Consider the following 26,400-nt stretch of genomic DNA (forward strand, 5'->3'; position numbering starts at 1 on the left):
TAGTTAATCAGTCGGGATCCTCTGCTCGTGTATTTCCACTCTCACCTCTGTGTATTTGGAGCGGAGGTCTCCACGCCAACCTCCCATGTAGTGGCCGACGCTTGTAACTGCAGGCACAGCTCTCATTGATTTCAATCAGAGCTGTGCCTGCAGTTACAAGCGCTGGCCACTACACGGAGGTCGGCGCAGAGACTTCCACTGTGACCTCTATTAATGCGGCACTGACTGCATGCGCCCACACAGCTGATCGGTTGGGGTCCCGAGTGCCAGACCCCAGCTGATCAACTATTGATGACTTATCCTGATGATAGGTCATCAATAGTATTTCAGTGGAAAACCTCTTTAATAAGAATAAACGTTTTATCATTTTCCAACCTTGCAATGAAAAGACGTGATGCAATGCTAAATAAATCATACTCTCCATCTGTGTAAGAAGGATTGTGCTTTTGCATTTGAGAAGCTCTGCTCATGGAAGTGAACTTGTTGGGAGTCTGGACTCCATCCAGAATACAATTTGGCTTCATAGTACTTTCCATAACCTCAACAGGTTTAGTAAATGTTTACAAGTCTATGATGTAGTATGCATCTCTTCTGTGTCGGGTTGTTGGCGTATAAAGCGTGCACATATTTCATATCTTGATTTTTCAACATAATCTATCATCTTCAGGCAGGAGCAGAACAAAACTGCAAGTAGTAAATTCAAGACTTCATTGTCAAAAAGATGTCCAAGTATTTACTGAACTCTTGATGTCTAAAGCTAGATTTACCTCGGAGTATATTGGCCTGGAACAAGCATTGCAAACTGGGCTTTGGTCCCTTTGGCTGTTGTTATCGAGTAATTGTATAAATGAAGATTGTACCCAGCAGTCTCTGAGACATGAATGTGTTGCATTCATTGTCCAAAACTGATGTCATTGTGTGACCCCCAAAAATCTCCATGCAGAAATGAACTAGGTCAGTGTTGGACATTTTATTACAAGTGAGTTCCATCCGCAACCTGTATTCTTGTTAGGGTTGGGCTTAAATACAACGGTCTCAAATTTAGATGAACCTATTATTTGATACTACATACATAGTAACATAGTAACATAGTATGTAAGGCTGAATGAAGACAATGTCCATCTAGTCCAGCCTGTCTATCCTACTGTGTTGATCCAGAGGAAGGCAAAAAAACCCCAAGGCCACAAGCCAATTAGCCCTTTTGGGGGAAAAATTCCTTCCCGACTCCCTAATGGCAATCAGACTGTTCCCTGGATCAACCCCTAATAGTTCCTACCTGCCTATATACCAGGATTGACACTTGACCTAATAATTATATCCTGTAATATCCTTCTTCTCCAGAAAGACATCAAGTCCCCTTTTAAACTCCTCTATGGATTTTGCCATCACCACTTCCTCCGGTAGAGAGTTCCACAGTCTAACTGCTCTTACAGTAAAGAATCCCCTTCTATGTTGGTGATGAAACCTACTTTCCTCTTATCGTAGCGGATGTCCTCTTGTTACCGTAGTGGTCCTGGGTGTAAACAGATCACGGGAGAGATCCATGTGTTGTCCCCTCATGTACTTATACATGGTTATTTGGTCGCCTCTTAACCTTCTTTTTTCTAGAGTAAATAGTCCCAATTTGGATAGCCTCTCTGCGTATTCCAGTCCCGTCATTCCATGTATTAGTTTAGTTGCCCTTCTTTGAACCCCCTCAAGCACTGTAACATCTTTCCTGAGCACCAGTGTCCAGAATTGTACGCAGTATTCCATGTGAGGTCTGACAAGTGCCTTATATAATGGAAGGATAATGTTCTCGTCCTTCGCCCCTATACCTCTTTTAATGCACCCCAAGACTTTATTTGCCTTTGCAGCAGCTGACTGGCATTGGTTACTCCAGTTTAGTCTATTATCCACTAATACCCCCAGATCCTTTTCCACATCACTTTTCCCTAGTGGTACCCCATTAAGTGAATATTGGTGACATCCGTTCCTCCTGCCTATGTGCATAGTCTTACATTTTTCAACATTGAACTTCATTTGCCATTTTTCTGCCCAAGCCCCCATCTTATCCAGGTCCGTTTGTAGCCGCACATTGTCCTCCGTTGCATTAATTATATTATATAATTTTGTGTCATCTGCAAATATTGATATTTTGCTGTGCAGCCCCTCTATCAGGTCATTGATAAATATGTTGAACAGAGTGGGGCCTAATACTGAACCCTGTGACACCCCGCTAGCGACTGTGGTCCAATCAGAGTACGCACCATTTATTACGACCCTCTGTTTTCTATCATTGAGCCCATTTTTTACCCACTTACACACGTTTTCGCCCCGTCCGAGCTGCCTCATTTTGTATATTAGCCTATTATGTGGCACGGTGTCAAAGGCTTTAGAGAAGTCCAGATATACAAGATCAATAGATTCTCCCAGGTCCAGCTTAGAGCTTACTTCATCGTAGAAACTGATCAGATTTGTCTGACATGAGCGACCCTTCATGAATCCGTGCTGGTGAGGAGTTATTCCCTTAATCTCCTTGAGGTACTCATCGATGGCATCTCTCAGAATCCCCTCGAAAATTTTTCCCGTTACTGAAGTGAGACTAACTGGCCTGTAGTTACCAGGCTCACTTTTGCTCCCTTTTTTGTAAATTGGAACCACGTTAGCAATGCGCCAATCCAATGGTACTACACCGGTCTTGATAGTGTCTATTGCTGGTACAGCCATGTCTTTTTCATGGAAAGCTCAAGTTATGGAACGCCCATTCCCAACACTAGTGTTATGCCATATTTTGACTAGAATAATATAGTACCTACCTTATAATTACAGCTCAGTTTCATCCAAGTTTGTTCAGAAAGAAGGATCTACAAGGATATGTCAACAGAATCTTATCATACTGCTATGGTTGCAAATAAGGAGTATCTTAAAGCTGTATGCAAGTTAGCTCTTATCCTGCAGGAAGACAGCTGGCTCCCTAGTGCCCCCTACTGGATAGCAACCCTCATAAATCCGTTCTGGATGATCAGCTGTCATCCTGGGGGAACAGTCCACTGAAACACAGGCAGGTTTATAGACTATTTCCCATTAATAAGACCAGCATCCTGATCATCATGGTGTATTGTCGGGGAAACATTTAACCCGTTAAGGACCATGCACAGTAAATTTATGGTGCTTGGTCCAGGACTTTAATGACGGCCAATAGTAAAAATACAGCATGGGATTAAAGCTCCCGCTTCTGCAATCTAGCAGGCACAGGTCAGGTCCTTGGCTATTAGTGAAAGACAAGGAACAGGAATTACTTCTGCCTTCTCCTTTAGGGTGACTACCCACTACAGTTTTTTTCACTGCAAAAGGTCTATGAGACTTGTAATGTTAAAATTGCGATCGCGCAAAATCGCAATTTACCGTGAAATCGCGATTTTAACATTGCAAGTCTCATAGACCCCTGCAGAAAAAAAAACGCTGCGAATTTCACAGTGAAAAAAAACTGTAGTGGGTAGTCACCCTTAGGCCTCGGTCACACGGGCGTTTTTTGCTGTGATTTGCGGATCGCATGATGGATGCGCATCCGCAAATCGCGTGACCGGGGCCGAAAAATCGCCCGAAAAATCTGCTCCTAGCCACGTTTCATTAGAAACGGGCCAGAGCAGTGCAGCGCTGTCCAGCGCATAGAATTCAATGGAGTCGGCAATACAGCCGGCTCCATTGAAAGCAATGGGCTGCGGGCGATCTCAGGATGAATTTTCGGGAAGGGCTTAAAAATATAAGCCCTTCCCTGAAAATCATCCAAAACTGTGCAAAAAGTAAAAAAAAATATATACTCACCTTGTCCCGGCAGACGGAGTTCAGCCGCGGCCGGCCGGCAGTTCTCCTGAACTGCTGTGAGTAGTATTCAGCAGCGGGGGATTTTAAATCCCCGCCTGCTGAATAAGCTGCCTCTGATTGGTCACAGCCCTCACCAATCAGAGGCAGCTCTCACTCACCCACTCATGAATTCATGAATGGGTGAGTGAGTGCTGCCTCTGATTGGCTCAGCACAGGGACCAATCAGGGGCAGCTCTCAGCTCTTATAAAAAAAATAGTTTTATAAATAAGTTTTTGAAAAAGTTACAGAAAAAGATTTTAAAAAAGATATAATATTATATATAAGAATGACCCACCACTGATACCAACCAAAACTGTCGCCATATGTGCCATGTAATCTGAGACTATACAAATATCAAAGCGTTCTAAACAAAATGAGAAACCCGTTCCTGTCCTTTATTTTAGCGTAAATATACTAATTTAAAAAATCAACTATAAGGGTGCCTACCCACTGGCGTTTGCGATTTTCGTGCGTGAAAAACGCAGCGTTTTCCGCGCGTCTTGGCGCGTTTTTCGCGGCATTTTCGCGCCTTTTCCGTTAATTTCCATTGACATTCATGGGTGCATTAAGAGAAAAATAAGGACACATATGCAACTGACAGTTCCTATGTTAAAAATTGCAACGGACTGAAAAAAAAAACGCAAGTGGACAAGAACACATTCTATCCTAATTGCTCTTCAGAAGAAACGCAAAACGCAAAGGAAAAAAAATCGCAAGTGGGTAGGCGCCCTTAATGTAAAAAAAAGTTTTACCCTTTAATAAAACTAAAAATGAAAAAAAGTCATTGTAAACAAATATAAAAATAGCCCTGTGTGTCATTGAAAAAAAAATTTGGTAGCTGGAGGGAAAAAAAGGGCAATAAAACCACCAAATAAGTAAAATTCTTAAATAGTGCCTTGTCCTTTAGGACCAAAACACCCTGGTTCTTAAGGGGTTAATGTACTAAACATGACAGGAACATGTGTATTAAAATCAGGCTATGTCATAGCTGCCAACCTTTACAATGGAAGATGTTTGTTTTCCATTCCACTTCCTTTGGTTTATGTTATCTACTATCCAGATGCCATCCATCTGTTGTAAATTGGCTTAGAAGACTACATACACTTTCAGGAGGAAGTCCATATATATTGGCTTTCAGGGAGCATTGCTGCCATTGATAGATTTATGAACTCTTAGCCCAAGTGTTTGTGTGATTGCATGAACTGCACTACATGACTTGTCCATTGTGTAGGCCATAAATCTTGTTCCAAGCACCAGCAATCCAGCTAGGAGTAAGATTTTCCAATACATGACCTCATTTACTCAGGTGAGGGCCAAACTTTACATTTACGTTACTTTCTTCAGTAAACCCCCAAATATGTTTGGGATTGTGTAAAACCAGTGCTATAGTAACACGGTACTAACCAGATCCTTCTGTGGAATGGGAGCCAAATATTGTGATTCCCTCAGTATGGTCTTTGTTTAGATAACGTATTTCCATTGGCAGGGCCGTGATATCCCCCTTTGAAATTAATAAAGTATCCAGAGGGAGCAATAACATCGAACTTTAAAAAGCTGAAATAGACTTGAAAATTATCTCATTACGCAAATAGAAACCAGTACTAATCTCTTTGCCTGTACAAGTTATCCATTGTGTATTTCATGTCTTCGGAGCATTAGACTTGGTGTGGAGCCCACACACCATTAATCAGAACCTTTATTCCCATAAACTAAATTGTTCTTAAATGGAAGAAGCATAAAAATGTAGCTGTCACTAGCCAGCTGGCTGAAATGAGCTATTTGCTTCTCCCTCCAGGAGTCTGGATCCATGCATCATCTGCTGTATACATTCAGCAATATTTATGCTGCAGTTCAGCATTAAGCAGTTTTGTTGGCAGCAAATTAGGTATCAAATCCTTTGGTAGATTCAGTTAAATGAAGTCAAATCATTTGAGCTTATTGTTGGGCTGTCCTGCCAGATAAGAGAGTCTGCTTTATAGTTTTGAACATGCAAATCTGCATAAAGCTATCATAATTTAACGTTTTCAGATGACTTAGTTGCAAGCCATCTACTGATGGATTCTAAATTGCTGTCATAAACTTCTTGAAAAGTTTCTTAGAAAATCCAAAAGCTTTTCTGAAAAGTACAAGGGGGTTATCAGGGAAACTTTACCCCAAATGTAAATAAGTTATACAGTTTGATCTTGTAAGCCGAAAACATGGCATTCATACATTGAATAACCAAAAGGCTTGTTAATCCGGCTGCTGGCCTTGGAGTCAGGGTGGAAGTTTTCAATAATGTTGATCCAGGAATTATTCTGACTGCCATTATAGAGTCGGGAAAGAATGTTTTACCCCAAAATTGGGTAAAATTGGGGTAAATTGGCTTCTGCCTCACTGGGTTTTTTTTTGCCTTCCTCTGGATCAACAAGCAGGGTGGGTGAAAACAGGCTGAACTGGATGGCCATTTGTCTTTTTTCAGTCTTGCATACTATGCTACATTGATTGCAGTGATAGGGCTTGTCTGCTTTAGAGCAACCCTTTCTGTTGTGAGAGTCCTCAAATGATAAGCTGATCGCAGAACACATCACTTTTGGGAGCTCAAGCAAACGGCTGTAAGCTGTTCTGGACGGAAAGTGTGTAATATCACTGCAGTGTCATGGGAAATGGAGCATAACACAGTTCTTATGTATATCAGTTGGCTGCACATCTACTGCATAGATGTGGTTTGTTCATTAGAGGCAGAGATGCCATTTGTATCTGGTCTTCACAATGCATGATAGATAAGGGTCCCCTTCTGTTACCCTTATAGGGTATTTGAAAATGGAATTTAAAATGAATGAGTACACTTGTGTGCCACATAAAAGCCCCAATTCATACTCATCTCTTAATGCCATTGGCAACGTTCTTGTAGAGAGGACATGATGGAAACTTTTATGCGACTGGTGAATTCCATTGTAAACACAATCTCCCAACTTCTCCAGCCACACACACAAAATTTTTCATGTTGAGTGGAAAATGCAGTACTGGGTTTCTCATTAACGAAGGAGAGATGAAACCGCATGTGAGGAACAGTCCAGACTGAGATTCAATATGGTTTAATGCTCTATACTAGTGTCTTTGTGAGCTGAGAGTCTTTAGTATAGAGATAAAATATTGGGTTGGTGAATGAGTTATGTAATGTCCTAAAGTATACTCTCCAGTTCAGAGGTGTAACTTGAAGCTTCTGGGCCTCGATGCAAAACTCGTAACAGGGCCCCAAACTATAATGCTTTACTCATAGTACTGGGCTCCCTATATGGAGAAGAGAGGCCTTATAGGCCCCCCTAAGGCTCCTGGGCCCGGGTGCAACCGCATCCCCTGCATCCTCTATAGTTACGCCCCTGCTCCAGTTCATTCTCTTATCTATGGTATGCTTCGGGTTTGTACCGTTCTGAAATGTTCTACTGTGATCCTGCTTTTTCTTTGGGTGTACAAATAACTGTTTTGGCTTTACATAATCAGTGAACAATGTTCTCATATTATCCAATTCACTACAAGAATTACAAAAGGATCACAAACAAATGCTGCCTGTTAAACATAAATGAAACAGAACTCGTTCAGCCTGTCCGTGTTGTCTTTTGCGGTTACAAATGTTCTACTGGCCTAAACTTGCAGATATTCTCTATCTATTTCTAAGGAATTTTGATTAAGATGAAGCTTGATTTCTTGCCAAAAATCCCTGGCTTTGACAATGTTTGGGGCAGCAGCCGAAGGTTTAATTCTTCAGATTTGTTCTTGGGTGTATTCTTATTGTGGTTTAAGTGTTGGTTGAGAATTACTGTTAGTTTTCGACTGGTAAACTACAAATTCTTATTACATTTCTCTAAGAAGGATGTTTATTATACTCTCTCTTTGGCCTTCTTAGCCACCATCACCTGCACATATCAAATCACTAAGCCATGTTGCTTCAAGATTGTCATCATGAGCATCTCTTCCCAATTTGCCCGACACTCTTCCTGTGTAAATGGGCCTTTATTCTCCTCTTAATGTTTTGTATTCAGGGCTTCGACAGATGAGCATGTTACGTAATACGCTGCTTGTGCGCAATTTTTTTAATACAATGAATGAGTGTATTTTGCGCTCCTGTCTATGCAAATACGCTCAGGCACCACTCGTTCACACCATTGTCAGAATCATGTTGCCCTGATTTAAATGGCTAATTAGCCTAATGCGGTGCCTGTGATTGCAGGTGCGTGCTGCATTTAGCACATACCCGTGCGGGCAATTGTGTGTTTGCGCACCTCCTATAGACCTCTACGGGGCTCTATGGTGTGCAAACACACACAAGATAGAGCGGTCCTATTGTTTTGCAACCACAAAAATAACAGGTGCAAAATAGATCAAAGCTGAGAGCTCCCTACCAGAAGCTGTAATGAGGGGCCATGGTATCCGACCCCCATCACACGATCACCATTATCCACTGGATAACGACAATTGCATAAGTTTTTTTAAAAGTTACATAAACGTAATGTGTCTATGAATGGGCATGTTGTAGATACATCTTGTTGGATATTCTACAGTCAGCTGCCTGTAATCTAGTTTTATGTGATGTTTATTACATATGAATCCTACTATGACTGTGATATGTATATAAGCAACATAAATGACAGCTTACAATGATTTACTCCAAATAGCGCAATGTACTTCTGTAAGGAAACAAGTTTATTATTTTACTGTATTTCTAGACTGCACAATCTCGCTTACATCCATCTGTACCTGGAATATTTTGGGCAACATAGGACTGAAAAGTATTGGATTCAACATCTGGAAAAAATCTTTGAAAGAGGTTTCCCAGGGTATTTTTACATTTTCCCTGTTAGACCTCGGTCAGACGGGCGTTTTTCGCGCGATTTGCGCATGCGCATGCGATCTGCGCATATATAGAACCGTTGCTTCGCAATGGGATCGGTCACATGGCCGCTTTTTATGCGGATGTCCGATAAATTATAGGACACGAGGAATCGCAGATCGCACCTATCTGCGATCTGCAATTCCTTGTGTTCTATATATGCGCTCAATATAAGCCCTTCCCTGAAAATCATCCTAAAATGTGTAAAAATAAAAAAAATATATATACTCACCTTGTCCCTGCAGCCGGAGTTCAGCCGCGGCCGGCCAACAGTTCTCCTGAACTGCTCTGTGTAGTATTCAGCAGCCGGGGATTTAAAATCCCCACCTGCTGAATGGGCTGCCTCCGATTGGTCACAGCCCTCACCAATCAGAGGCAGCTCTCACTCACCCATTCATGAATTCATGAATGGGTAAGTGAGTGCTGCCACTGATTGGCTCAGCGCAAGGACCAATCAGAGGCAGCTCTCAGCTATTGAATGGCAGCTGAGAGCTGCCTCTGATTGGTGAGGGCTGTGACCAATCAGAGGCAGCCCATTCAGCAGGCGGGGATTTTAAATCCCCGGCTGCTGAATACTACACAGAGCAGTTCAGGAGAACTGCCGGCCGGCCGCGGCTGAACTCCGGCTGCAGGGACAAGGTGAGTATATATATATTTTTTTATTTTTACACATTTTAGGATGATTTTCAGGAAAGGGCTTATATTTTTAAGCCCTTCTCGAAAATTCATCCCGCGCTCGCAGGCAGCCCATTGCTTTCAATGGAGCCGGCTGTATTGCCGGCTCCATTGAATTCAATGGGCGAACATCGTTCTTCTCTGCCACAGCTGTTACAGCTGTGGAAGAGGAGAATGATCTTTGTAGTATATGTTCTCAATGTGGTCGGTGCTGCTGCCGCCAGCCCCATTGAGCGCATACATAAAACACAAGGAATCGCAGATTGCAGATAGGCGCGATCTGCGATTCCTCGTGTCTGGCCCGTTTCGCCAAAAACACTGCTAGCTGCAGATTTTTCGGCAAATCGTCGGCCCCGGTCACACGATTTGCGGATGCGCATCCGTCATGCGATCCGCAAATCGTGGCAAAAAACGGTCGTCTGACTGAGGCCTCAGAGTCACAGTACTTTCCCAATGATTGTTTTACCCATCGGGATGTGGACAGCGGTCACGTGGTCCGTCTGCAGTGTCTTTTTGCTGGTTCCACTGACCTCTTGCCCGTAGCAATGACATCCGGAGCTATGTAAATGTTCATGCTGGAGGGAGGGTAGAGGCTGAATGTGGCATTGGCGAGGTCATGTATGCGCATTCCGAACTGACTGTCATTGAAACTGCGCTGTGCATTCTAATGGCCCGATGCCAGGGAGAGCCAGGGTGGAGGTCACACCACAGGCTGTAACATATGCAGCAGGTGCTAACGGAGCCATCAGAACATTGTCAAAATGTGCAAGAAGGTATCGGACATAAGTATCAGCATCTTTAACACAGAAATAGCCTTTCTTAAAAAAATAAAAAAAAATGTAAAGTCCGTCCGTGTTGGAAAACCTTTTTCTAATGTCAGGCTTGTGTGCACATTGGATGATTTACCATGGTGCTGTGTGAAATGTACTTACTGTATGTACTGTACATCACAAGCTTACATAATTCAAGAATTGATCAGATAGCTTTCAGTAAAGTGAGAAAATATTTTGACACTATCAGTAACAGGTTATTGCAGCTTTTGCGGAACTTTACATCCCAACAGCCATAGACCACACATCTTTCAGTCTGCTTTGTATGGAGTAGTATAGACTTTTATCTCTTTTGCTGTTTCAATTTTTTTTTTGCAATTTTAACTCCAAATTCCAAAATTAACCAATGAACTTTATAATCATTATTTATAGTCCAGACAAAAGGAAACTTCCGGTATAAATGATCTTTTGACATGTCAATAGATGACATTGGGTGGAGTATGATGATCTATACACTGGAACCAGTCTCCAGTCACATTACTCTATAAGGCCAGTTTCACAAGAACATATTACAGGTGCATTTATGCACCCATAGTGAGGACAAATGTCCCAGCCCGACCACAAGTCTACTGACCCAGACTCAGCATTATAGAGATCGATCGACCATGCTCAGGTCAGTAGACCAACGGTTGGGCTGGGACACTCATTCATTTTATGGGTGCATGGATTCGCCAGTAATACAATTGTGTGAAACTGGCCTAATCCTTCTATAATATTATGAGGTTTCCTTCACACAAAAAACTGTAACAAAATCTTCATGATAAGGAAGGATGGATGTCAGTCCTGCCTTGTTTTGGACATATCAAGTTTATAACCTTCAGTAGCCTTGGGAAGTTGAGTGAGATGCTTGTAACAGAATTTCTCAGCCAGAATTGAATGGAGACTGAAGTTGATGTCACTTAGATTTTCACCCAGCTTTATCAAAAAGAGAAATTATGGGGTAGTTTAGGATGAAGACTTAAATCCCTGAGAAACCGCCCCCACACATAGGGAGAACATACAACATGGCAATGTTGCCCTTGGTTGTGATGCAAAGTAACAGTGCTAACCACTCATCCACCATGCTGCCCACTCCACAAGCAGTGTATACACTACAAAATGCCCAGAGAAAGTACCGCACACTGTATATAGGGAAAAGCTGACACAATATTTCACGAGATGCCATTGATTTTTCTTCTACAAAATTCATTTGTTACAAAAAAAAGGTATCTGCTCTTTAAACAACAGGCGTATCGATTTTTCTTTTTTTCCCGTCTATGACCAGATAGTCTAAAGAGAATATTTAGGATGGCAGATGAGGGTAACTCTAGAACCTGTGCTTATCTGAGGTCCCATATATCCAGCATTCTGGCTTTTTTCCTACAGTGTGGCAGTAAAACACTAGAGGGAAACTGGTGTCAAAACTGATCTCATCGTTTTCAATGGGACTGATCTTAGCATCCGGTGTACCAGCTTTGATGCTAGGTGTGTCTGGATGTGGATGACGGACTGGAGCGCAATGTGCATCAAATGACATAAGTGTGCTTGGCTCCAGTATAAAACTAATGTATGGGAACCCAGACTCTCAACTGAGTTTGTATTTCTGACAAAAATGCTCTTGATTTCAATAGTAAACCACTATTTCAGATCTGTCCAGATCTCAGCTTCTTGTCTGGTAACCCCAAAGACAATGCTGAGAATGAGCTACATATGGAAGTCTTCAGCGTACTATAGCTATAGCAAGAGATCACAGGTTATTTGATTATCAATAGCCTGAAAAGCTCAGTATGATGGTTGGAAAATAAGTGGCTATTAATCAAGATAAATTGTTTCTGGGCCAGTCAATGTTCACAAGCCTGACAAAGTCTGAGAATTTGATTACTTCTCAGTGTGACCCTACAAGACTTGGTAATGTTGAATAGAAAGTTCAAAAAGAGAGACGGGCATTAAGTTTGTCTTAATTTTTTATGTTTGGAAACTTCTGCAATGATTGCACAATGCAACAATGTGGGCATTATGTAGCAACCATATATTGATCAATTGCCTTAGGCATTTATCGCTCTCCATGGTGCCTAGATCAGGCCAAAGTTGGGCAATTCTCAGCCAACTTCTAGCACTGTATTACTATACAAATATGTTCGTTTACTTCCCAAGTTCCATAAACAAATCATGCCAGATCAAGCTAAATAGGCCACAGTGCACTGAACGATCACTGCATTGGGATCATCTGCCGTGTGATATCCTGTGATCAGTAATGTGGTACCATATGATAGCTGCATCACAATCTGCTCTCAGCATATTATAATATGCTGACCTCTCCTCTGTACACCAGGAGGCAACAATTGGCAGCCATGGTTAAACATGGTCACTTGAGTGACTCACTGACCGCAGGCAGATTGTTGGTGCCAGTATCATTGAAACAGTTGCACTTGTTGGCTGTTCCTGAAGCCCAGTATCAGCAGTATACCAACACTGGTTAAACTATGTACAGAAATCTGACAGCAGATCACAAAGCAGCAGGCCACATGTGATTGATCCTAGAGGCAAGCGTTGGGTGGCACATCTGGTATCTCAGAAATGACATGCTATAGAGGACCAACTGACCCAGGAGTATAACAGCGAGGAAGTTAGACAATTTTCCATTATGACCATACGGTGTACCTGGCATTTACTGGAGTTCAATAGCTAAAGACCGACAAGTGTGCACCTGATGACCCCATGTTAATGCCAACAATACCTCGCATGGACCCCGAAAAGACATCAATTTACCATGGTAACTTAAAGTGATGATCCCTGTTTTCTGTTGAACCAAATGGCTGCGTGTAGACAGCATGAAGCTGTATGCCATGGGTGCACCATTGGAGTTGAACAGGTCAGTGGTGCTAATTTCGTGGTCTGGGGAGCATTTTTCTGTTATAGCCCAGGACCAATGATCACCATAGCACAATCCTTGAATGGTGACTGGTATAGGGACCTGTTAGCAGAGCATCTGCACGCATATCTTCAAGAAATCTTCCCCAACCACAGTCCCACCTTTCAACAGGACATTGTTTAGTTTCATCAAATTTGGATTACTACGGAGTGGTTGGAGGAACTGGACAATGAATTCTCCATAATTCCTGGCCCCCAAACTCACCGACTGTAAACCTATTGAACAGATTTGTGATATGCTGAAAAGGGCTGTGAGATCTGCTCCCACGTATCCATGAAATGTGCACCAACTGCAGTGGGCATGTGTCTGGTTAAGAATGGAGGATGTTCGCCACCTTGTGGAATCTTTTCCCCCATGTCTAAAAGCTGTGATTGCCCAAAAAAGGGGATCAATCATTATTGAGTAGATGTTCCAAATGCTCAGTAATGTTCAGTGTATATTATTGGGCCCTGGGACTAGTAACTTTTGGAATATTTCCCAGAATTCCCCTCAAGATACAGTATAAACAGAAACTTTGGTTGGATTCTCCAGTCTAGTTGACATAGGTATTGACTATAACTACACTGCATGGGTAGAAGCTATATCTATGCTAAAGATAAATAATGTTGTTGGGCCATATGGACTTTAGGCTGAAATTTATTTTCCATTTCAGATCACTATATTCAGATTCTGGTTTGTGAGCACGAATGTGTAAGAGATCTCTCAACACGTCCTGGACGTTTGTCACCGATTGAGAACTTCCTTCCTTTGCACTATGATTTCCTGCAGTTCAGCTACTACAAAGGTATTGTAGTAAAACTGGATCTTAATATCATATAGCTATGTGGTAATCCATCTTTCCTCATTTATGCTTTAAAAAGATGGCTTTACAGGATGCAATAATGTATACATTTGTACTATATTTCCTTCTATATGCTTCCTTTTAATCATGAAAGACATTCAGTGAGTGTTATTATGCTTTAAACTACATGTTGGACACATTGCTCAGTACCGGAGGGGAAATATTTTTATTAGCGATTTGTCCACACCCTAGTGAAGACCATTAAAGGGGTTGTCCCACGAAACAAAGTTGGGGTATACACTTCTGTATGGCCATATTAATGCACTTTGTAATGTACATTGTGCATTAATTATGAGCCATACAGAAGTTCTTCACTTACCTGTTCTGTTGCTGGCGTCCTCGTCTCCATGGTGCCGTCTAATTTTCAGCGTCTAATCGCCCGATTAGACGCGCTTGCGCAGTCTGGTCTTCTCCGTGTTGAATGGGGCTGCTCGTGCTGGAGAACTGCTCCTTGTAGCTCCGCCCCGTCACGTGCCGATTCCAGCCAATCAGGAGGCTGGAATCGGCAATGGACCGCACAGAAGACCTGCGGTCCACCGAGGGTGAAGATCCCGGCGGCCATCTTCGCAAGGTAGGTAAGAAGTCACCGGAGCGCGGGGATTCGGGTAAGTACTATCCGTTTTTTTTTTTCAACACATGCATCGGGTTTGTCTCGCGCCGAACGGGGGGGCTATTGGAAAAAAAAAAACGTTTCGGCGCGGGACAACCCCTTTAAGTGATTTTATAGCGAAAACACAATTTACATGAAACTCAAAAGACACCCTATGATCTTATTGCAGTGGTAGTGCTCTACTACTGCTATGCAACTAGGTGAATACAGATTTCCCTAGCAACGTCCTAACAATGGGCAGAGAGAAATAAAAAACTTCAATTCTGCCTATTTTTTTACAACCTTAGTCATGCAGCATAAATCAGGAGGGGTAACATCTTTCCTTAGGGAGAGCACCAAGAACATGAATCAAGACAATGTCCATCTAGTTCAGCCTGTTTCAACTTCCCCCCTTGTTGGTCTATAGGAAAGCAAAAAGAATCAAAAACAAAGAGCCAATTTAGCTCATTTGAAGAAAAAAATTCCTTCCTGACTCCATAATGGCAGTCAGAATAGTCCCTGGATTTAAGTTCCTACCTGACTTCAAGATCCGAATCAAAAACCCTGCTGGGTATTTAATATCTATATCCTGTAATATCATAGCGCTCTAAAAAGACAGCTAGTCCCCTCTTAAACTCCTCCATTGGTTTTGCCATCACTACGTCCTCTGGCAGAGAGTTCCACAGTCTCACTGCTCTTACAGTAAAGAACCTCCTGTGTTAGTAATGAAACCTGCTTTCTTCTAGATGTAGAGGATGCCCTCTTGTTACCGTCGCAGTCCTGGGTATAAACAGATCATGGGAGAGATCCTTGTATTGTCCCCTCATGTATTTATACATAGTTATTAGGTCGCCCCTTAGCCATCTTGTTTCCAGGGTAAATAATCCCAATTTTGAAAGCCTTTCCAGTCCTCTCATTCCGTTTATTCATTTAGTTGCCCTTCTTTGGACCCCCTCAAGCACTGCAACATCTTTCCTGAGCACCGGTGTCCAGAACTGTACGCAGTATTCCATGTGAGGCCTGACAAGTGCCTTATATAGTGGGGGGGATAATGTTCTCGTTCCTCGCCCCTATACCTCTTTTAAATGTGCCTCGAGACTTTATTTGCTTTTGCAGCAGCTGACTGGCATTGATTGCTCCAGTTAAATCTACAATCCACTAGTATCCCCCAGGTCTTTTACCATCACACTTTTCCCTAGCAGTATCCTATTTAGTGTATATTGGTGACATCCATTTCTCCTGCCCATGTGCATAACCTTACATTTATCAATATTGAACTTCATTTGCCATTTTTCTACCCAAGCCCCCAGCTTATCTATGTCCTTTTATACCCACATATTGTCCTCCTTTGTATTAATTATCTTATATAATTTTGTATCATCTGCAAATATTGATATTTTACTGTGCAGTGCGATGCACATTGTTCATGGCATGTCAGGGGTTAACAGCAGGGATCGATGTTCTCACCGCTTGCAGCAAGGACCAGCTATCAGTCATAGCCAGCTCCCATTGCAGGATGGCGCACCATCCACAGGGCATAAGTTTTAGTTCTGTTGCATTAACTACCACCCTGCCAGGACATAAACTTATGACATGTGGCAAAAGGGGTTACATTTCAGTTCACATCCAAATGGAGATGGGATTTTAAAGATGGGAATATCATACCATATTGTTCCTATGGACACAATGATATACTGCTGCCGAGTTTATATGCTGACATAATGTGTATGAGACTTTGGTAATATGTGGTATCTTGTAGGATTTGCTCTTTATCCTATTTCTCTCTCTGCTTTGACTTTCATCATATTTAATGATCCAGAACAATTATATTAGACCATTGAAGGTTTGTCTAGGATTCTATATATGACGAGTTGTTTGTGTGCTGTGGCAAAAAAATGATGATTTTTTTTTAATATCCACAATCAGTTGGAGATCATCTAAAAGCTTTGGAATGTGCCAAGTCCTATCTACTCTTCCATCCTAACGACCTGGATGTGTCTGAAAATGTCAGCTTTTATGAAAGCCTTCTAAGTTACTTTATGGATCCAGCTGATGTCAGACCTAGAAAGGTGAGTACGGTTATTGTTGCTTGAGATGCTGCATTAGCATTTTAAAAAAGGAGGATATTCATGTCTTTGTATTTTCACAAAAAGTTGCCAACTGATCCACCTAGAGGTGTACCTGCAATTCAGGCAACTCTATAGCAAAGGGCCACTTTCATTAAAGTCCACCTTAATTGTCAAGAATCACCAATTTTAAAATTAAGAAGTAAAACCTAAATAGTCCAGCCATAAACTCAGACCAACCAGGAGATCCACTCGCATAAAGCAAGCGACTTATCCCGCCTACAAGTAAAGAGGCTGTGATAGAATATGAAACATGAAATAATAATCAAAGCAGGTTGGGTAGCTTCCCGAGAATGATCTGACAACCTCAGAGTCCCATAGACACATACTTTATATACAATCAGATGGGTCATGCGGGTTTACACTATTCAGTGACCCGCATGCAACTGGTCCAACGTTTTCTTTGACACATCAACAGCATCATACTGTAAGCAATTATCCTGACCCAATTGCTGATCACTGCTAACCAGTTTCTAAATTGCTTCAGCTGGATGGGAAACATGGACCAAGGAGGAAATAAATTGCCATCATATACCCCACAATAAGCAGGTATTCAATTGTATTGCTTATAAACCCAAGTGAATCCATCCTTATATGTCTGTGATTGACTGTAGTAATGCAGGTGGACCATTTTTTTTTATATTGAGCAACCAAAAGATGAATAGTAGTGTTATATACTAGATCTTTTGCTCAGAGAAGAACCTGCATCGAAGAGCTAGAGCCTAAAAAGCCATCATTCTGTTTCCCACTGCAAAAAGAGAGGTTGTAGTACCTGTAACTGAGTACCCCACTCAGCCGTTGGGCTTGGTAGCAGCTGTTGCTGTTATGGCATTAGTTATGCCCATGGACCAATCTATTTGGACAAAATCTTTGGATCCAATCAAAAGAAATCTGTTACATTATTACTAGAGATGAGCGAGCACCAAAATGCTTGAGTGCTCGTTACTCGAGTCGAACTTTCAGTGATGCTCGAGAGTTCGTTTCGAGCAATGAACCCCATTGAAGTCAATGGGCGACTCGAGCATTTTTGTATATGACTGGTGCTCCGCTAAGGCTTTCTTTTGTGAAAATCTTAGCAAATCACCAAAGTCATGTAAAAAACACAGAAATGGATAGGGCAGGCGAGGAGCAACATGCAGGGCTGCATTTCGGGCTCCGAGGCCTCACTATTAAGCCACAATAGTGGCAAGAGTGAGACCCCCCTCCCCTGCACTGTCAGCATAAAAATCGTTCTCCTCTGCCACAGCTGTAACAGCTGTGGCAGAGAAGAACGATGTTAGCCCATTGAATTCAATGGAGCCGGCAATACAGCCGGCTCCATTGAAAGCAATGGGCTGCCGGCAAGCGCGGGATGAAAAAAACGTACCTCTCCGCCGCTGCTGTGACCCCCGCGGGCATGAAGAACACATCTGCCGCATGCGGCAGATGTATCCTTCACCCCCGCTAGTTAAAAGAATTCCCTGCTGCAAAAGGAATTCTTCAGTTCTCAACTGCAGCTGTCACACATGAAAGCAGCGGTAGAGAATCCTGCTGCCGGCATCCTGTCAATGGCTTTTCAGGGAAGGGCTTCATAAGTCCTTCCCTCAAAAGCCATTTAAATTAGTGCAAAAAATAAAAAAAAAACAATTCTCACCTCCCTTCAGTTGCCGGGGCTCAGCCGCGACTTCTAGCGCTGTCCCAGGCTCTGTAGTTCTGAGCTATCAGCAGCCGGGGATTTAAAATCCCCAGCTGCTGATAGCTCAGCAGCGCTACAGAGCCGGGGACAGCGGCAGAAGTCCCCGCTGAGCCCTGAATTTGAAAAGCCTTTTAAAATAGTAAAAAAAAATTAAAAAAATAGGTACTCACCTCCCTTCAGCTGCTGGGGCACAGCCGCGTCTTCTCCTGCTGTCCCCTGCACTGTGTTGCTGAACTGCTGATCTATCACCAGCCGGGGATTTAAAATCCCCGCCTGCTGAAAGAGCTCAATGTAATTGGCTGAGATGCTCAGCCAATCACAGGCAGCTCTCACCTGTCATTCATTCGGGGAGAGCTGCGTGTTATTGCTGAGCACCTCAGCCAATCACATTCAGCTCTTTCAGCAGGCGGGGATTTTAAATCCCCGGCTGGTGATAGATCAGCAGTTCAGCACCACAGTGCAGGGGACAGCAGGAGAAGACACGGCTGTGCCCCGGCAGCTGAAGGGAGGTGAGTATCTATTTTTTTTGTTTTTTAAATCACTTTTAATTCATTTCCCGGGAATGGCTTATATGTAAAGCCCTTCCCTGAAAAAGAATTCAGGTGTGCCAGCAGACCATTGTCTTCAATGGAGTCGCCGGCAGCAGCAGCGGCTCCATTGAAGAGAATGCCTGCATTTTTATTCTTTTTTACACTAAAATCTTTCCTTTTCAGGAAAGGGCTTATATGTAAAGTCCTTCCCTGAAAAGGAATGCAGGGAGCCAGCAGGCCATTGTTTTCAATGGAGCTGCCGGCAGCAGCCGCGGCTCCATTAAAAACAATGCGTGCATTCCCTATGGTGCACGCATGTCCTATCTTTGCAGGCATGCACCTGCAAAGTAGGACATGTGCACACACCATAGGGAATGCAGTGTTGTAAATACAAGCGTGTTTTTGTGCGTGCGTCTGAACGCACCCTTAAGGATGATTTTCAGGTAGGGCTTATATTTTTAAGCCCTTCCCGAAAATTCATCCCGCGCTCGCCGGCAGCCCATTGCTTTCAATGGAGCCGGCTGTATTGCCGGCTCCATTGAATTCAATGGTCAGTGCTCGTTTAATCGAGACGAGTACCGCGTGGTGCTCGTCTCGAGTAACGAGCATCTCGAGCACCCTAATACTCGAATGAGCATCAACCTCGGACGAGTATGCTCGCTCATCTCTAATTATTACCAATTATTACTACAATCATAGACTTCGATAAAAATCAGCCAAGAGTTTCTCCAGATAAATATATAATTTGTCTTTCTTTAGGTGCATTTAAGTGATTTTTTTTGCCTCCGTTTGAGCTAATTATCTTTGGAAAGTAATTCACGACATAATGCTATGTAAAGATACTGACACTGGATGAGTAGACAATACTGAATGGGACATGCTGCAATCACTCCTTTTCTACCCCAACTTCTGACAGTGAGCAAAAGTCGGAGATCTCCCATACAAATCAGCTGTTCGACTAATTCCGCTGAAGTCAACTGCTTTAGCTACCATTAGTCTAATGTGCGTGGCCAGCTGTAGTGTTAACAACTTCTTTTAGAGCCAGCTTATCATGTTCCCAACAGGCACTGATTAGATCACAATACTCTTCTGATATTATAAGTTAATGTATATGGTAGAAAAAGATATGGAATCTGAGGTCCGTGTGAGCATCTTGGTCATTCTCTTTAATGATTTTGGCTTATTGGATTTGCAGGAAGCAGAAGAATTTGTCAAGCGCCACAGACTAGAATCGGAGATTCTCAATTCTGCAACTGAAGGTCTGGGATTCTCATACAATGAACCAGTAAGTAATGGTACAGATAAAAGAAGGCAAAATGTGTCATAAAAAGCTGCACATTTTTTAAGATTTACGCCTGCTCTTACCAGTTTAAAAACGTGGTTGTGGCTTTTTGGTAAGGGGCATGGCCAACCTGGCTGACAGAATTAAGTATAATTAAACAAGAAACTGGCATAAATTAAACAAGAAATTTACTCCAGCTCACAGCTAGTGTACATGTTTTTATAGGTGCACAGACGCCCCAAGATGCACCCATAGTGTTAAGAAATGCATCTTCCTTCTGCAGAGATCTTATTACCCCTTTGCAATCCAATTTTGGATTCAGGGTTTCCAAGGGGGCTTTCTCTTTCTGCCATTATACAATGGCGCCATCTGCTGACTAGAGCCAGTACTTCGGTATGGGACATGCTGGAGAGATACCCCGTCAACAGAGCGGTCAGTAATATACAGTAAGAATACCCTGCCGGACGTCTTCCGACATCGGAGCTATGCAGCCTTCAATCAGAATGTCTTCAGACGTCAGACAGTGGATTGGCAAGGGTTAATACTGGTGTTTCGAATGCCAGTCTTAATAAATTCCCCCCAACAAGTGTCCCCAATCTAGATTCATTCCAAAGCTTCAATTTCAGGCCTGACTGCCGAAATGCTTAGTATTCTACCCACTCCAAGGATCTAAGATCTTAGAACTCTGTTTTGCAGAGACTGTAGAGCGCATGGTTGCATTTTCGGTCCCTGTTAGTTCTGGATTATTGTCAAAAATGTCAGCGCATCGCATCATTTTTTCTGCTTCCTTCTAATAAGATCCACTCCTATTTTTATCAAGGCTATACAGACATAATACACAGACCAAATGTATTGCTTTGCCATTATTGACTCAAGTGAACAGACAGCTCCATTAGCTAAACAGGCCTTAAAGTATAGCTGTCATTTCAGTTTTTTATTTACAGAATAAGCAATTTTTAGATTTTTTTTGTATATATTTTATTAACAAATTCAGCATTATTTTAATAGTATATGGCCCTTGAACTGCTGCCTCTATTCCTATTCAACTTGGGGCGGAAAACCGTTTATGTGGAAAATATATCTTCAGCTGCATAACTGAAAAGTGTATAGGGAGGGCAGGCAGCTTTCCTGTCCCTGCAGCTACCTCTATTCTATTTAAGGCACAGTTCTCTGAATAACAGCTTTATATTACTGATGGCTTAAAAAATTCAGTCACCTAAAGACAACTTGTGTGCTTTTGACTTTTCCTGTTCCTGACTGCCACTGCACATTGAATCCGTTCTCTCAAAGGAAGCTGCTTCTAAATTCTCTTGCCATTGATCACACTCCCTGGCCTAGGCCAGTGCTCTGGAATGAATCTCAGCCCAGGATTGTTGCATAAGTGGAGAATATGAAAGGTCTAAAGGAGGTCCAGACAGGGGTCCTCTTCCCAATCATTGTTTGTTTTTTGTTTTTCTCAGAAAAATTCAGAAATTGATTGTAAGTATGTTGCCATCGAATAGTTGGTGCTGCAGAGGTAGTGTTTCCATCTCCTTCCATGTGCAGTTCAAGTAGAGATAACAGACATCATAAAACTGTCACATTCCTCAGCTCAGTTGACTGATTAAGCATCTATCTCTTTGCTGAGATTGCTGTCTTTTTTAAGTCTCAAATTTCAGTGATAGCCATTACAAGGTATCCTATCTACAAGATTACCTGGTTTCTCTTACTGAGAACAATCACTCGTTGCATAACCTATAATCCTAAAATCCACATTAATTCATACCTGAAACTTAGCGGGACCTATGTTTTTCAAAAATTTCTACCTTTGACTCATTAGTCCTCAGATTATCATCCCGTTTGGGAGCAGTTTAAATGTTTTTGGCTAATGTGAGACTAGCCTTTGTGTTCTTCATGGTCAGCAGTGGTTTGCGCCTCGCAACTCTCCCATGGTAGCTATCTTCGCTCGGTATTTTTCTTATTCTAAAATCATGTACCTTGACTTTAAGCGAGGCAGGTGATGCCTGCAGTTCTTTAGATGTTCCTCTGGGTTCTTTTGTGAACTCCTGAATCGTTATTGATGCACTCTTGGTAAGATTTTGGTAGGCCAGCCTCTCCTGGGATGGTTCAACACTCTTCCAAGTTTTCTCCATTTGTAGATGAAGACTGACTTTTACTGGGGTTTGCTGAAGTCTCAGGTCAATGACTTTGTAGCCCTTTCCAGATGGATAGATCTTAATGACTTTGTTTTGCATTTGAATCTCTTTAGAACGTGGCGTCATGTAACATATATACCGTGTTTCCCTGAAAATAAGACCCTGTCTTATGTTAATTTTTGTTCCAAAATAAGTGCTAGGTCTTATTTTCAGGGTATGTCTTATATTTGCCTAGCAGACTCAGTTCAGGAGCCTCCCACAGTTCTCCGGAGCTTTGATGTGCTGAGCCATGACATTGATTGGCCCATTATAAATTCCTGTCTCCACAACGCGATGGCTGGGATTGGTTCTTTGCCCTCCGCTCAGCAAATCAATGCAGCACTTAAAAAACCTATTACAGCCATTGTATTGGTTGATTGAGCGCTGCATTGAATGTCTGAGCAGCACTCAAGAACCAATCAGAGCCACAGCTACCTGGAGGTGGGATTTATGAATCCGGTAACCAGGAAATTATCTTCTGTGGGTGGTCGAGGACTGCAAGAAGAACATTGGAGCTCCAGAGAGCAGCAGGAGGGACCTGGACTGAGTCTGCTAGCTAATGCATTCTTTTTTATGTAATGCAGCTAGGGCTTATTTTTGGGGCAGGACTTATATTTCAAGCCTCCCCAAAAGTCCCTAAAATTAGGGTAGGGCTTACTTTCAGGGTGGGTCTCATTTTCAGGGAAACAGGGTAGGAGCATAGTATGTTAGGCTAAAAGAGGACAATGTCCATCTAGTTCAGCCTTTCCCAACCATGTGCTGAGACCTTCTAGCCTGCTTCATATTGTTAAACTGGTTCTATATAAGTCATGTTTAAATTGAAGCAGGTTAAGCTAATGAAAGTGAACCCAATTGTCATTTGAATTTCTTTAACTGGTTGATATAGTAGTTAAAAGGGCAATTACTTTTTCACAGGAGGTAAGGAAGGGCCTAACAGCTAGCTGCGATTGTGACTGTTAAAGTAAGAACTATTAAAACAATAAGTCTTTGGGTATCCCACTTGGTGAACATCATAAGAAAAGAAAAACGATGCCAGACTTGCATTTTTTTCGGGGGTGGGAACCCCGACTCCTAAAAAAAATTGAATAAAAAAATTATCTAAAAGTCAAATGTACCCCAAATTTTTCAGTCACTTGCATATTTGCATTTGAGCTATAACTTTAAAGTTTTTCCATCAATGTAGTCATATGAGGACTTGTTTTTTGCGGGACAAGCTGTATCGTTTAATGACATCATTTTGGAGTACATATAATTTATTGTATAACTTCTATTTTTGTTAGGTGGATTGGTAAAGAAAAAAATTCCGACATTTGTTTTTTAGATTTCATATTTATAGTGTTCAGCATGGAAAATAATGTGATAACATTATCCTCTTGATTCTGGCAATACCAAGTTAATACAGTTTATTTTTGTACACTAAAAATATATATATATATATATATATTTTTTTTTAAGAATGGCTTTTGTGTTGCCACTTTCCAAGAGCCGAAGCATTTTTATTTTTCCATCGACGAGCTCTATAAAGATTATTTTTTGCGGGATGAACTCTAGTCTTCATTCACTTTTTGGGAACATATAATATTTTGATTGCTTTTTATTCCATTTAATTCTCTAGTGGCAAGACTAACAAAGTCTGCAACTCTGGCATGTTTATCACTTATGGTGTTCACCATACCGTATAAACAACTAGCTGATATACCCGGCTTCGCCCGAGTTAATTTGGTACTGGTGTTTATCTGGTGTTCACACGGAAAATCTTATGAAGTCGTGGTTACTTTAGAGATACTGAGGAAAAACATATGTTCACCATTTTGCATAGTTCTCTGCGTTACCCAGGAAACCCCACGGGAGGTAACCATGCAACGTTTCCTTTATATAAAATGACATCAGGAAGTGAGGCAATTAGATTCCATACGTAAAATTTGGGCGCTAATTCTTTTGCACTTAGAATTGAATAATCGAGTTTGGACTCATTAACTTTTCAATTTATGACATAATCAATGCCCGTGCCGTATTTCAAGTTTCTATGATTCGATTTCGTATGTAAAATGTGGACGCTAATTCTTTTGCGCTTAAAATTGAACAATCAAGGTGGGACCCATTAACTTTTCCTATTTATGACATAATCAATGCCTGTTCCAAATTTCATGTTTCTATGACACCAAGAAGTGAGAGAATTACATTCCGTACGTAAAATTTGGACGCTAATTCTTTTGTGCATAGAATTGAATAATCGAGTTGGGACCCATTAACTTTTCCTAATTATGACATAATCAATGCTCCTGCCAAATTTCATGTTTCTACAACATCGGGAAGTGAGAGAATTAGATCCTGTACGTAAAATTTGGACGCTAATTCTTTTGCGCTAGAATTGAATAATCGAGTTGGGACCCATTAGGTTTTCCTATTTATGACATAATCAATGCTCGTGCCAAATTTCATGTTTCTACGACATCGGGAAGTTGGAGAATTAAATTCTGTACGCAAAGTTTGGACTATAATTCTTTTGCGCTAAGAATTAAATAGTCGAGTTGCGACCCATTAGCTTTTCCTATTTATGACATAATCAATGCTTGTGCCAAATATCAAGTTTCTATGACACTGGAAAGTGAGAAAATTACATTCCGTACGTAAAATTTGGATGCTAATTCTTTTGCGCATAGAATTGAATAATCGAGTTGGGACCCATTAGCTTTTCCTATTTATGACATAATCAATGCTCGTGCCAAATTTCACGTTTCTATGACACTAGAAAGTGAGAAAATTACATTCCGTATGTACAATTTGGACGCTAATTCTTTTGCGCATAGAATTTAATAATCGAGTTGGGACCCATTAGCTTTTCCTATTTATGACATAATCAATGCTCGTGCCAAATTTCACGTTTCTATGACACCAGAAAGTGAGAAAATTACATTCCGTACGTAAAATTTGGACACATTCTTTTGCGCACTTTTTTCACACTTAACAATAAAAGAAAAATGTTGAGTTTTGAATGCAGAGCTAAAAAAAACCTGTGCTCTGTGTTTTTTTTTTTTTTTCCCGGAATGAGTTGTACTTTATAATGGTACCATTTGTTGATTCATATGACGTTTTGATCACTTTCTATTCACTTTTTTTGGAAGTCAAGATAGATATTTTTGCCATGTTTTTTTGTATTTTTTTATGATGTGCACCATGCTGGTTAAATAACATACTAAGTTTTTTCCCTGGGTTATTAGGAAAGCAATAATACCAGGATTTGTGATCGTTTTTTTTTTAAAGGTATGGTTTTGACATTTTTATTTATTTTTATACTATATTTTTAAACTTTTTATTATGGTCCCACTATGGGATTTGAATATCACTATCTTTTATCATTCTTATAATACACTGCTGTACTTCAGTGTATTATAAAGCCAGAGGCTGAACCTCATAGGCCAGTGTAGTTGGCAGACCCGGGGGCCTTATTCAAACCTCCTGGTGGCATAGCAACCCATCAGAACTCCATGATCACATCACAGGGGTCCCATGGGTGACAGAGACATGTTGCAGTTGCATTGACCATAGCATGTAAGGGGTCAAACCGCGGCGCATCAGCTGTTTCTCTGGTCCCAGCTGCTTGAGCAAGCGCCAGGCTGTTACCTAACAGCGGAGCACCTGCTCTCCCTGGCATTCCACAATATACTGGCACTGCTGAAAATAAGTCTATTTTAGATCTCCGAAATCATTACCTTGGTGCGACAAATGCTTTCTACTCTTTCCTCTGAAGCTTGATTGATGGGCCACTTTAACAGCTTAATGAAAACCGTTTTCTTTTAACTTGATTTGAAGTGAAGTCCTAATTCTTTCCTCTCCTACTGTAATATCTGTGATATGAGCACACTTGTAGAGTGAGATATCACGGCTCTGACAGCAACATTGCTCAAAGCATATGAGTGCTCCAATCTATCCACAGAATAAATTCCTGTAAAGAGCTCTGAAATGCTTTCATCTTTAAAGAATGCAGGCGAAGAAGGGGCCTCTCCACACCAATGCATGATTTAGCTCAATAGTTCAAGCCTGCAGTGT

The 26,400-nt window shown here is 41.6% G+C and overlaps 1 protein-coding gene across 2 annotated transcripts in view; it reads left to right on the forward strand.

Annotated features, from left to right (window-relative positions):
* The window catches only part of P3H2 (prolyl 3-hydroxylase 2), a 168,072-nt gene that overhangs the window by 118,713 nt on the left and 22,959 nt on the right, over positions 1-26,400 (forward strand). For both annotated transcript variants that reach the window (XM_066602103.1, XM_066602111.1), the window contains exons 4-6: positions 13,786-13,917; positions 16,490-16,632; positions 20,090-20,179. In XM_066602103.1, coding sequence (XP_066458200.1) covers positions 13,786-13,917; positions 16,490-16,632; positions 20,090-20,179 — 365 coding nt within the window. The remainder of the gene's footprint in view (positions 1-13,785; positions 13,918-16,489; positions 16,633-20,089; positions 20,180-26,400) is intronic.

Source organism: Eleutherodactylus coqui, chromosome 1 (assembly GCF_035609145.1).
Source record: "Eleutherodactylus coqui strain aEleCoq1 chromosome 1, aEleCoq1.hap1, whole genome shotgun sequence".
NCBI classification, from domain to species: domain Eukaryota; kingdom Metazoa; phylum Chordata; class Amphibia; order Anura; family Eleutherodactylidae; genus Eleutherodactylus; species Eleutherodactylus coqui.